This window comes from Corythoichthys intestinalis, chromosome 6 (assembly GCF_030265065.1).
Source record: "Corythoichthys intestinalis isolate RoL2023-P3 chromosome 6, ASM3026506v1, whole genome shotgun sequence".
Taxonomy (NCBI): Eukaryota; Metazoa; Chordata; class Actinopteri; order Syngnathiformes; family Syngnathidae; genus Corythoichthys; species Corythoichthys intestinalis.
The window spans coordinates 24,856,340-24,868,743 of NC_080400.1; the positions used below are offsets into that span (position 1 = coordinate 24,856,340).

A 12,404-nucleotide genomic window follows, 5' to 3' on the forward strand; every position below is an offset into this window, starting at 1 on the left:
GTTTTCATAAATAGAAATTTATTGTTCAATGGAAAAGTTTTTTTTTTTTTTTTTTTAAATCAAGATACTTAACATATTTTAGAGCTGTAATTGCAATACCGTGAAACCATATTTTGGCCTAAGGTTATAATACCGTCAGCATATCATACCGGCACATGCCTAGTGATGTGATATGAGGAAAATTGTGAATTACGATTAGAAAATACTAAAGATCGATCGGGTCCGATCACGTCATTTTCAAAGTATCGGAATCGGCAAAAAAATATCGGACATGCCTTTTTTAATATATATATATATATATATATATATATATATATATATATATATATATATATATATATTTTTTTAATTAAATTGTTTTCCAATTGTGTTTAACGTTACAGACAAAATGTCTTACCCTCATCCAGAGTCTTTAATTTTGGCTTAAAGTAGGGCTGTCAAATTTATCACATCAACGGCGGTAATAACATTAAAATATTTAACGCAATTAACGCATGCGCTGCACTACCCACTCACGCATTGTCTCGTACAATCTATAATGGCATCGAGTTACATATACATAGAGCTAAATGGCAACGTTAAATGAGTAGAGAGAATTTTGGCAGCCTTTGAGGCCTTTTTTAATTGGGTAAAGCCTTGCAATCCCTCTCTTAACGATTAGAAATATCGTGGGAAGCAATGGGGGGAAGAAAGGTAGTAGTTGATCTTTTTCCCAACGCTGAGAAGATATATCATTTGGTACCATTACACACAGTCATGGTTGCAGTTCCCATCATGCATTTGGGCAGAAGTTAAATGGCTGCAGTATCATTTACTGAAAGCTCATAAAAATCCACTAGATGGCAATATTTAGTCACAATATACAAAGTCACATTATCCTTTAAGAATTACAAGTCTTTCTGTCCGTGGATCCCTCTCACAGAAAGAATGTTAATAATGTAAATGCCATCTTGAGGATTTATTGTCATAATAAACAAATACAGTACTTATGTACTGTACATTGAATGGATATATTCGTCCGAGTTTTATTCATTTTTTTCTTAATGCATTGCCAAAATGTATATGATCGGGAAAAATTATCGGGAATGATTGGAATTGAATCGGGAGCAAAAAAAAAAAAAAAAGCAATCTGATCGGGAAATATCGGGATCGGCAGATAGTCAAACTAAAACGATCGGATCGGGAGCAAAAAAACATGATCGGAACAACCCTAGAAAATACGTAACTCAAAACTCAGTCTCAAATCATGCATTTAAATGATGGAAATGCTATTAATTCGTCACAGTAAAACCTAGCAAGCCACAGTGATATTAATCATTCTTCGCAGAGGATAAAGAATATGCCTGCCATTGTTAATATGTTATTTGTCCACATGTTGATCAACCATCCAAAAATAGCTGTTGCTGATGTGAGGCTAGTTGTGAAGTGGATTGCATTTCATTTTTTTGGGTCGCAAGTAAAAGCAAGAAAATATTTTAAAATATACAGATAGTCCCCTGGTTAAGACGTACCCAACTTACGTGATTTCGGCTTTACGATCCCAGAGTCTCGTCCACTGTTTTGTCTCCTTTTTTTTCATTTTTTTTTTTTTTTTAAGTCGCATAACAGTGTCTTGTCTGCCACCTCTCAGGATTGATGCAGTACATTACTTGTCATATAATTTCGTTATTTATTAAATCTAAATGGTTTATCTCTAATTGCTATGCATATCTTGTATTTTATTATGCTCTATGTGCGATCCACTTACCTTTGTTGAACTTGGACTTGTTTGATGTAACGCCAGCGCTATTTTTAGTTCCGGCCATTGCTTTCACGATGGGAAGCGGGGGTGAACGCCAGTTAACATTACATGAAGGCAGAGAAAGGGTGAACAGCGTAGGCTCGGCAGTGCCCTCGGTTAGCTCGCTACTAGCCTGCTAGCTTATTGAGCAGCATTCGTTTTCACCGCTGGACCGATGCCACTAATAGCTGCCATTTTCCTTGTTGAATTGCCTAAGATTTGGACCATATTTCCCTCGGTATTATTGTGCAGCTATTGAAGTAATTTTTTGTAAGCAAATATGTCTCAATTGCGTTACTTTATAGCATTAATGTACGCTCTGTCATGATTAAATGTGTGTTCGTAGTTTGACGGTGACAAATAAATGTGTTGTAAGAAGAACAATGGTGTGATCAATGTAAATGGAAGGAAGATATCAATCTTTTTTTACTTTATTTTAGTGATATGACATAATAAATGTTTTTGGGTAGTTATTTGGAGATTAAGGGTACTTAAAGGGTTCATTCCGACTTGCACGGAAATTCGGGTCGCTATTATAGAAACGGAACTCGTTCGTAAACCAGGGACTGCCTGTATATTTTGTACATATTTCACAGTATTGTTTGACAATACAATGGTGCGTTGAGCTATGAGGTCAATTGTGACCACGTCACTCAAAACTCTTGCATCTCAAATCATTTTACTGTATTGAATGCGACTGCCATTATTTCTGTCCCAATGGAGAAATTAATCATTCTTCGCAGAGGATAAAGCTAATGCCTTTCATTATTGTCTGTCAATGTGTTGATCCATCATCTGAAAATAACAGTTGCTGATCCAATGCTTTCAATTTAAACGGCTTGTTGTGAAGTGAGTCGAGGTCACTGCAACTGTACTGTGCTGCACTTGCATTTAATTTTTTTGATTGCAAGTGAAAGTAAAATACAAACAAAAAAAAAGATCTGAATACTCCAGACATAGTCATTTCCTTTTGTTTTCAGAATGCATTCTAATAACAGAGACAGACATAATTCTATGCGGTCCTTGCAGTGTTTCGGCTTGTGCCTAGAACTTTATGTATTATTTACAGTATGTACCGTTTAGACTCTGTTCTGGTTTACAAGGGTACCTCCCCCCCCAAAAAAACAAGAAATGTAGATGGACGGAAATAGTGCGCACACCATTTGCCCCTGGCCCCCTCCCTTAATGTTGCACAAAGGAAGGAACTTCTAACATGTGCGTACAAGACACAACTTTCGACATGCACGATGCTGCGGCCGCTTGATTCTTCAAGTCACTGGACCAGTTTGCTGTTTCCATGAACAGACCTTCTAATTACAGTAACAGAGCAACCTCTTCGAGTAATTTCCCATAGCTAGGAAGCCAATTACCCAACCTGTTTGAGATTCATATCGGTCATCGTTCCAATCAGACCGGAAAAACAACATAAGTGAAAATGTCCCTCAAAAAACTACATGTGCTGACCATGTTTCAGTGTGTTTGACGGGGATGGACGTCCAATTCATTTCGATTTCGTTCGTTCGCCCCTCCCAGTCGAAATGGATTGGACATCTATCCCCGTCAATGGCAGTCAACAACTTAAGAGAACATTTTGTCTTTTGAAAAATAAGCCTTCACTTCTTTGAATTTTGTTGCATATTCATCCAAAAAAAAAATAAATAAACGATCAAAGGCTTGATTAGCTCATATTACAGATCAACGGTAAGATTTTATTACATGAGTTGATATTTACAAGTTTTGGCATAATTACAGCAAAAGTTGCACATCCGTACTGTTAGCTTCTTCTTAGCTATTTATTGTACTAGCTTTTATAACTTGAGTCCTCTGCTATATGATCATTAATAATAGGACATAAACTACTAAAGGCTCGATTGGCAGATTTCAGATCAATGTTAAATTTACAATATTCGGCATAATAGGGTTTTGAATACGTACGAATGGAAGCTTTTTTAGGAGTAGAGGCTACCTTTTTAACTGATCAAAACTTATTTATGTAAATAGATTTTTAAAAATAGTTTTATTGTGATCATACATAGCAGGGGTAGTACAGCAGAAGTAGAGTGACAATCATAGAAGCTCGGACATAAATTTGGTAACAATATGGTATTAGTGTACTTTTCCTATGGACTTATGTATTTTGGCATTTAAAAAAAAAAATCTCTTAGTTTTTGGTTGTTGTTTTTTTTTTTTTTTTTTTTTTGGTCTCAGGACAAGTAAATTTACTAAGAAACCGCATGTTTAAGTATTTTTTAAAAATCTAGATCTGGGCTGTTAAATGTCCTCCAATCCTAAGAATGACCCTTATAGTACACATCCCGTCTTGAGCTCTTTGGTGCTAACATGACAGCATGTGTTCCCAGGAGTCAGAGCATGTTTACCTGGTCACCTCAGAGACAAGTATGCAGGGGATTGGTGACTAGCGGGGGCGGACACGGAGCTCAGGTGCCTAACGCGGTAGCGAAGTGCCCCCTGGGGGACCCTCGGAAAGCCTCCTGACGCCGTTGCTTTCTGCACAATTAGCCTTTGCATCACTAACTCGCCGAAGCTTGCTAATGGCAACGGCTACTTAATGAGCTGGACCCAGCAGTGGGGGCGGTTAGGGGGGAAAAAATAGACCAGAAAAAACAGCCTGGCTAATTAGCAAGCTGCCTTCTTTTCTTGCTAGGACTCACCTGCTTTGCCAGGCTCCACCTTCACATCGAGCTCCGCCCCCCAGCCTCGCTCCGTGGCCGCCGCCTCCTCCCTTCTCAGCTCTATGAAGCCTGGCACGGCTGAGGCAGTGGCGCGATGATGCTGCAAGGCCCGGTGGGCAGGCGAGGGGGGGGCGGCGCGGGCAACTTGGTTTCGTCGGAGACATCCGCCCTGTTTATGTTGGATGAAGGCCAGGATGTGCGCCAGGGGGAAGGCCAGGCTGCACTGGCCGCAGGTCAAGAGGTCACCGCCCCCATCGGGTGTCAGGATGTGCGGGGCTAAGCGGCGGTCCTGCGGCGGGGGGACGCTTCCGTCCGCTGTGTCAGGAGATTCTAAGAAACATAGAAATGCGGTTTTACAAGATATACAGTACAAATAAGAAATGCAGATGCTGTCTTTATTTGAATACGCTGCTGCTGGTGGCCAGAAGCCAATGTCCAAATTTAGTCCATTTCATATTTGTATTCGTATGTGTTTATACAGTATATACTGTATACATGTATATTAAGGGTGTAACGGTACATGGATTTGTATTGAACCGTTTCGGTACGTGGTGCTCGTTTCGGAACAGAGGCGTAACGAACGAGTTTCTGACGTAATGTAACCCTTACTTTTCGAGGCTGTGAGTCGATCGGGTTATAGTTTCTTTGAGTAGATTATAAGATTATATTAAATCCATCTTCTCTACTACAATGAGGACCAACACGGTAGGACAGTATAACCCAGAAACGTCAACGGCGCGACAACGTGGACGCCGCGAGAATGCAGTGAAACGCGGGCGTTAAAGTCAATCAGCCAATGTACACCAGTCGCAGTGCAGCCGCATGTTAGATGCGTCCCAGAAGTGGCTCAACACGACGCACGTGAAAAGATACGTCAATACTACTACCGGTAGCTAGCATCGGGCAGACCGGAAGTCACTTGTGTAAAAATACGGTGGATCCGGTCGATTTTCAAACTAATATGCAATCGTAACCCACTTTTTGAGTCCATCAGATCTCTTGAGTGGTAGATCGGGGCATAGTTGACTTGTCTTTGTTGATTTACTGCGGTCTTCAATGCTATAATAATAACCAACACGGCCCCATGTTCAGTACAAAACCCTCCTACCAGAACAAAACAAGTAGGAACTAATATTCACATAGGAACTAAAGTTTTACAACATAAAATATACAATATGATTGAATACTACATCACATTTGTAAAATTTAAACGAATAATAAAATAAATAATAGCCCATTTAAATAAAATAAATTGAAATGAGCTAAAACACCTGTAATTAGATAATAAGAATAATACACAGATCCTGCTTACACAATTAAATTTATTAATATCTGTGTGGCGCGTTAACTTGAGAAAATCCACCAATAAAGCTTTTGAAAACCGTTCATAAGAAAAAAAATGATTCATTGAGGCATTTCATTTGTAAAATACATGTTAAAATCTTTGTCATTGGGATTGCTTTTCTCTTTAGCACAGGACTTCTTTTTTTCTTCTTTCTTTCAGAAAGAAAGCTGATCAATACGCGGGGTCTGAAAGGCAAATTGTTGTTAGATTATCTCTAAATACCGACTACTTTTTGAGCAGAATTCTAGCTTTGTATAGGCTAATGTTCCTATTGTTGAAAGCACAAAGGTGTGTAATAAACAACTAGCACATTTTTATTTTGCATTTTGTTTTCTTACTGTACCGAAAATGAACCGAACCGTGACCTCAAAACCGAGGTACGTACCGAACCGAGATTTTTGTGTACCGTTACACCCCTAATGTATATACTACTGTTTTGGAGCTGAAAGGATTCCACATGAAAGCCAAAACATTCAAGTAGTATAATTACACATTTACTCAGGAATTACATGTATAATTTAAATAAACAAAAAATAATGATTAATATCTTTTTACTATTCATATCAATATTATTTTATCTACAAATCAGTAAATATATCCAACTAAATAAAACAGTAATAGCATATGAAATAACCTTTTTATGTGGTTAAAATATTTTCACATACTGTATTATAATATTAAAATAATTATTTGAATGATTAAAGAAATGTTTGTAAATATTAAATCATTTAATAAGATAAATAAAGCAGTAATTTGAAATTTGCATTATATTTCCCATAAATTAACTATTATCAAATACAATAATTGTTCGAGGTTGATGCATACAAAACAAGAACTTTTAAAGAATATATATAATTCAATAAATAAATAAATGAATCCCTTAATTATTTTATTGAAGTACCATTAAAATAGTTTCTATGACTGGATTAAAAAAATGAAAATCAATTTAACAATTCTGATTTTGTTAACCCTTTCAACTAGGGTTGTTCCGATCATGTTTTTTTGCTCCCGATCCGATCCCAATCGTTTTAGTTTGAGTATCTGCGGATCCCGATAATTCCCGATCCGATTGCTTATTTTTGCTCCCGATTCAATTCCAATCATTCCCGATAATTTTTCCCGATCGTATACATTTTGGCAATGCATTAAGAAAAAAATGAATAAAACTCGGACTAATATATACATTCAACATACAGTACATAAGTACTGTATTTGTTTATTATGACAATAAATCCTCAAGATGGCATTTACATTATTAACATTCTTTCTGTGAGAGGGATCCACGGATAGAAAGACTTGTGACTTTGTATATTGTGACTAAATATTGCCATCTAATGTATTTGTTGAGCTTTCAGTAAATGATACTGTGGCCATGCCCAAATGCATGATGGGTGGATGTAACACGCCTTTAGCAACCATGACTGTGCGTAGTACTACCAATTGCTATATCTTCTCTGCATTGGGAAATAACATAAGGTGTTAAGAAAAAGATCAATTGCTACCTTGCTTCCCCACATTGCTTCCCATGATATTTCTAATCGTAGGGAGAGGGATTGTAAGGCTTTAGCCAATTAAAAAAAGGGTCCTAAGGCTGCCAAAATTCACTCTAATCATTTTATGCTGCCTTTTAGCTCTCTATATAGGTAAAATGGCGCCATTACAGATTGTGCGCGACAATGCGTGAGTGGGTCATGCAGCACATGCATTAAATAATTTAACGTGATACATAAAAAAAAAATAATAATAATTACCACCGTTATCGGGATAAATTTGATAACCCTATCTTAAGCCTAAACTAAAGACTCTGGATGAGTGTAACATATTATGTCTGTAACGTTAAATACAATTAGAAAACGATTTAAATAATATGTATATATATATATATATATATATTATTTTAAAAAAGGCATGTCCGATATTTTTTTGCCGATTCAGATTCTTTGAAAATGACGTGATCAGACCCGATCGATCGGGACATCCTCTACTTTCAACCATTTCTTTTTCTGGAAGTAATTCAGATTCAGAATATTTATTGTCATTGTTGCAAAAAGCACAACGAAACTTTGTTTGGAGCATGCATACAACTAAGTTGGTAAAGTGCAAAACCCATATAATAAATACCCTTAAGTACCTAGTGTAAACACTGACACAGTATTAGACATAAGTATAAAAAAGATTCCACAGCAGCATAAAGTCATGTCAGTGCTAAAGTGCAAAGCAAAAATTCAATTAAATGTAATGATTTCATCCACAGCAAAGACTTCATTTAGAAAATACTGAGTTTTCTCAATAATATATCAATTTTCTTAGTATATTTTTTTTAGTATTGTGGCTTTAGCTTGGACTGACCTGCAAGATTAGTGTCGTTTCTCATATGATGAGCTTTTATGACCAAAATACTGAAAACCGCTCTCTAGCAGCACTCGAATATTGACACTAGATGCCTTTTTCCAAGTTCAAAATAGGTTTTGTAAAGAAAAAGCATTTTAATTTGTTGGTTGCCGGTGATAGACGTCTATCACAGTCAACCAAAAAGTTAGTAATGCCTCAACAATAAACACATTGCATTGTCCAACAAAACTAGGCATAGCGACTGGCAAGTTACAAGTAAACGACTCTATGGGAAAAGAAAATCCAATAGGAGGTGTCAAGTATGTTAAGCTAGACAGGCACGCAGCGTTGTGGCTGATTTCAAGCCCTTGTGTCAGTCAAAAGAAGCGTCACAATGAGGCCAAACTGCTCACAGGCCACTGACCACTTCCTTCAAGCGACCCAGAAGTGAACGGTTTGCTCACAAGACCCACAGAGACACAGAAGGGGGGGGGCTCTCATCACCTCATTCACCTCAAACAACGTATGACATCCTCTAGTAGTGTAGAGGTGGGGGAACCGTTTTGAAAAATAGGCTCTTTTTTTTAGCATGTATGATTTGTGACTTTCGGATTGTTTTTTCCACAACACTTCCGTTGAGGTTTTATCATTAGCTTAACTCATTTAATGCCAGCCCAGGTCACGTAGTATATGTTGTGGTAGTTAGTCCAAGAGGGAAATTGATATTGAAAACGTCTATTGACGGCAATAGAAGCTCAACCCATTTCAACTGGATCATTCTATTGCTTCGAGCCCCTCGCAGTTAAAATGGATTGAACGTCTATTGTCATCAATGGCAGCCAAAGAGTTTAGCTACTTGAGATCGCAGAAGATTTATAAAACAAAACAATATATAAATACAGTAAATATCGGATTTTTCAGACTATAAGCCGCTACTTTTTTTCTCGTCGTTTTTTAACCTGCGGCTGTTTTTTTTTTTTTTTGACAAACGGGCTTCATTTTTTATTGCTAAAAATAATGAAATTGGATAATTAGACATTTTTTAAAAGAATAGCTTTCCAAATTTTGCCATGACATAGGTCTCAACTGCTAGACTAGCATCGATAAAGCGTGCATCAGACTCACTCAAAAACTCAGGATTTTCTAAATGAATATGGCTCCATCTGATACTATGTGCTGCTACAAAAGAACAATTTAAATGGATGGGCATCCACTATTTGCTACGACGAGAACGCGATGCTAGCATTGATTGGCCGTTTTCAACTGGCACTTGGTGGACTTTATTGCCACAGTATGCTACAACAAAGCTGCTGTATAAGGGTTAGCGCTAGCTGTTCACCGTTTTTAAGAGGAATTCATCCACTTCAAGTTTAGAAGGCAAGGTAAATAAAATCTTTAAATATAGTAAATATCTTCGCAAATGGAGTGACCTGTTTTTTAAAGTTGGTTTGTTTATAAGCATTCTGACAACACGTGTTGGTGATGATGCATGTTTATCTAGTTAATGTATTTTTGATCAACGAAATATTTCTAACATTTAAATATCCAATGTTAAGGTATGGACACCTGCGACTTATAGTCAGGTACAGCATATTCCATAATTTTCGCACTATAAGGCGCACCTGACTATGAGCCGCCACCCACCAAATTTGACACAAAAACAACATTTGTTCATAGATAAGCTGCACTGGACTATAAGCTAAATATATATTTATTTAGCTATAGCGTAAAAGATATTAACCGGTAACACTTTCTTTGACAGCGGCATCATACGACTGTCACAAGAACCACCATGAAGCTTTGAACCAATTGGCTGCAAAGTTTCATTGCTTCAAGAAGCTTCATTTGTCCATCACTACTTCCTTGGGGGAGACAGTCAACCTCTGCTGCCACCTGCTGTCAAAACTCTTGTTGTATAACATGCCTCCTAGTATGTATTGCAGCGCTACAGATGTAAATAACAATCGAAATTCTTGTTCTGTGCTTATTTCTTCAGTAACTGTTCCAGTTTCATTAATTGCTAGTTATGGTATTTGGTTACACGTTTATTTGACAGTGGTGCCAAAAGACTGTCATAAGACAATCATAATTAGTGTGATCCGGCAAATTACCTCACTTTTGAATGGATGTTAAAAATCCAACCTGCACATAAATGGAGTTAGTGACATAATTTGCCGGATGACACTTAATGACATCTGTCATAAGCATTCAGTAATGCCCATGATAGTGTCATAATTATGACGGTCCAAATAAATCAACAATAAGCCGCACTGGACTATAAGCTGCAGGATTCAAAATGAAGGAAAAAAGTAGCGGCTTATAGTCCGAAAATTACTGTGGGTTTATTTATAAAATATTGTGAAATTTGGCCGGTGCACATCATAGGCGCGCTTTATATTCCAGAAATTACGGTATACAATTCCCACAGCATGGGCCATATTTATTAGAATTTATGTATTTTCAATTTACAGTATTATAATTGGTTCCATTTTTTTTTTTTTTTTTTTTAAGTTTTATTTGAATTCATTTTATTTAGAATTATTTGTAATTTTTATTACTCATGTCTTTATTTATTTTTTTTAATTAAAATTTTTAATTTATTACTAAATAAATATTTTTTTCAAAATGGATTCTTCAAAAAACTTTATTTTATTTTGAATTTTACTATATATATATATATATATATATATATATATATATATATATATATATATATATATATATATATATATATATATAAATATATATATATGTGTGTGTGTGTGTGTGTGTGTGGTGGAAAACACTCAGGTGACAAGTTCCGCTCTGAGACCCCAGTTTGGCCAGATTTCAAAATTGTCCTATATGCATGTGTGGTATGTCATTGGAAAGCTTAAAATCTCAATTTTCTGGGGGGAAGAAACATTTTTAACAGGAAGGCATTAAAAAAAATTAATTAAAAAAAAATTTTTAAACAGCAAAACCCTAACTGTAGGTGAGAGCACGCGAGAGCAGAATTAAAGACGCCATGATTTTAATGAGATATTATTGTGTACTTACCTTGTTTCGATCCCAAAACTCAATGTAGCATGTATCATCGAGTGTCAAGACACAGATGTGAATGGCCACAGCTGGATTTTGGGGGGGATTTTATGGGTGAAACATGGTAATATAACAAGGGTCGCAATGCAGAAATCGCAGACATCAAGGAGTGGTCGAGATGTTCTCTTTCATTTATTTACCCTTTTAAACTTTTTTTCCCCCAATTTTTCTTTTTTTGGATCGATTATTTTTCACCCAACATATCGGAGAAAATGCAACATTAACAAAAAAATACAATTAATCGATTGTTATGAGGTAGATATCTGAATTTTTTACAGACGCCATTTTTTTCCCATTGTGACGTAATTTGTTCAAAAGTTTAAAATATGCGAGTGAATAAATTCTTTATAGTCGTTTTTTTTTTTTTTCCCAAACGAAATATTAGACATCAATTAATCATTCTAAGCGAAAAATGACACACATTTTGATTATTAAATGTAATTACTTCTTTTATGGATGGGTTGAAAGAAAAGCGGTTGCACGATGTCTGTAACGTCCAGGGTAAAAGGAACAAATTAAAAATAGTTTGTGGGCTTAATGCGCCATGAATCTGCTACAGCAGCATATAGACATCGTTCTGTCAAACACAACAGTTCTTTTGGCTTAAAATACTTAATACTAAAATGTATTTTAAAGAGGAGTGCAAGAGCAGAAACTGCTTTATCAGTCTTGTCTGTGTTTTCCGCCATAAATAATTTTTTTTTTTTTTTTTTAATTGGCCATTGCAAAATACATGAGAGCATTGTCCCATAGACCAAAATTGGCCCCTGGCCCTCAAGTTTGAGTCTCCTGTCCAAAGTAATAAAAACATTTACAATGAAAAAAAAAAAACATAATTTTTGCAGGAAAGGGTTAATATACACAGCTCATTGGGGGGGGAGTTGCAACATACCTTATTGCCTTATTGACAATCACAGACGTCCAGTTAATTAAAACTGGGAGGATTGGCTGTGAATGCTCATCTTTCAGTGTCATTGACCGCGTTAGATGTCTAATTCCTTTTGACTGGGAGGGCTGGCAGCGAATGATCGCTGCCAGCCCTCCCAGTCAAAATGGATTAGATGTCCATCACCGTCAATGGTAGCCGATGAGTTGAATGACTACAAATTTCAGTTCATTTTTTATTTTTACCTTTACACGTGAAAAAACAAACATTTTTTTCCTTAATGGAGTG

General features: G+C 36.4%; 1 protein-coding gene across 1 annotated transcript in view; it reads right to left on the reverse strand.

The window, feature by feature from the left end:
• The window catches only part of znf296 (zinc finger protein 296), a 38,121-nt gene that overhangs the window by 16,186 nt on the left and 9,531 nt on the right, over nt 1-12,404 (reverse strand). Inside the window, exon 2 of the mRNA XM_057839232.1 lies at nt 4,453-4,803. Coding sequence (XP_057695215.1) covers nt 4,453-4,803 — 351 coding nt within the window. The remainder of the gene's footprint in view (nt 1-4,452; nt 4,804-12,404) is intronic.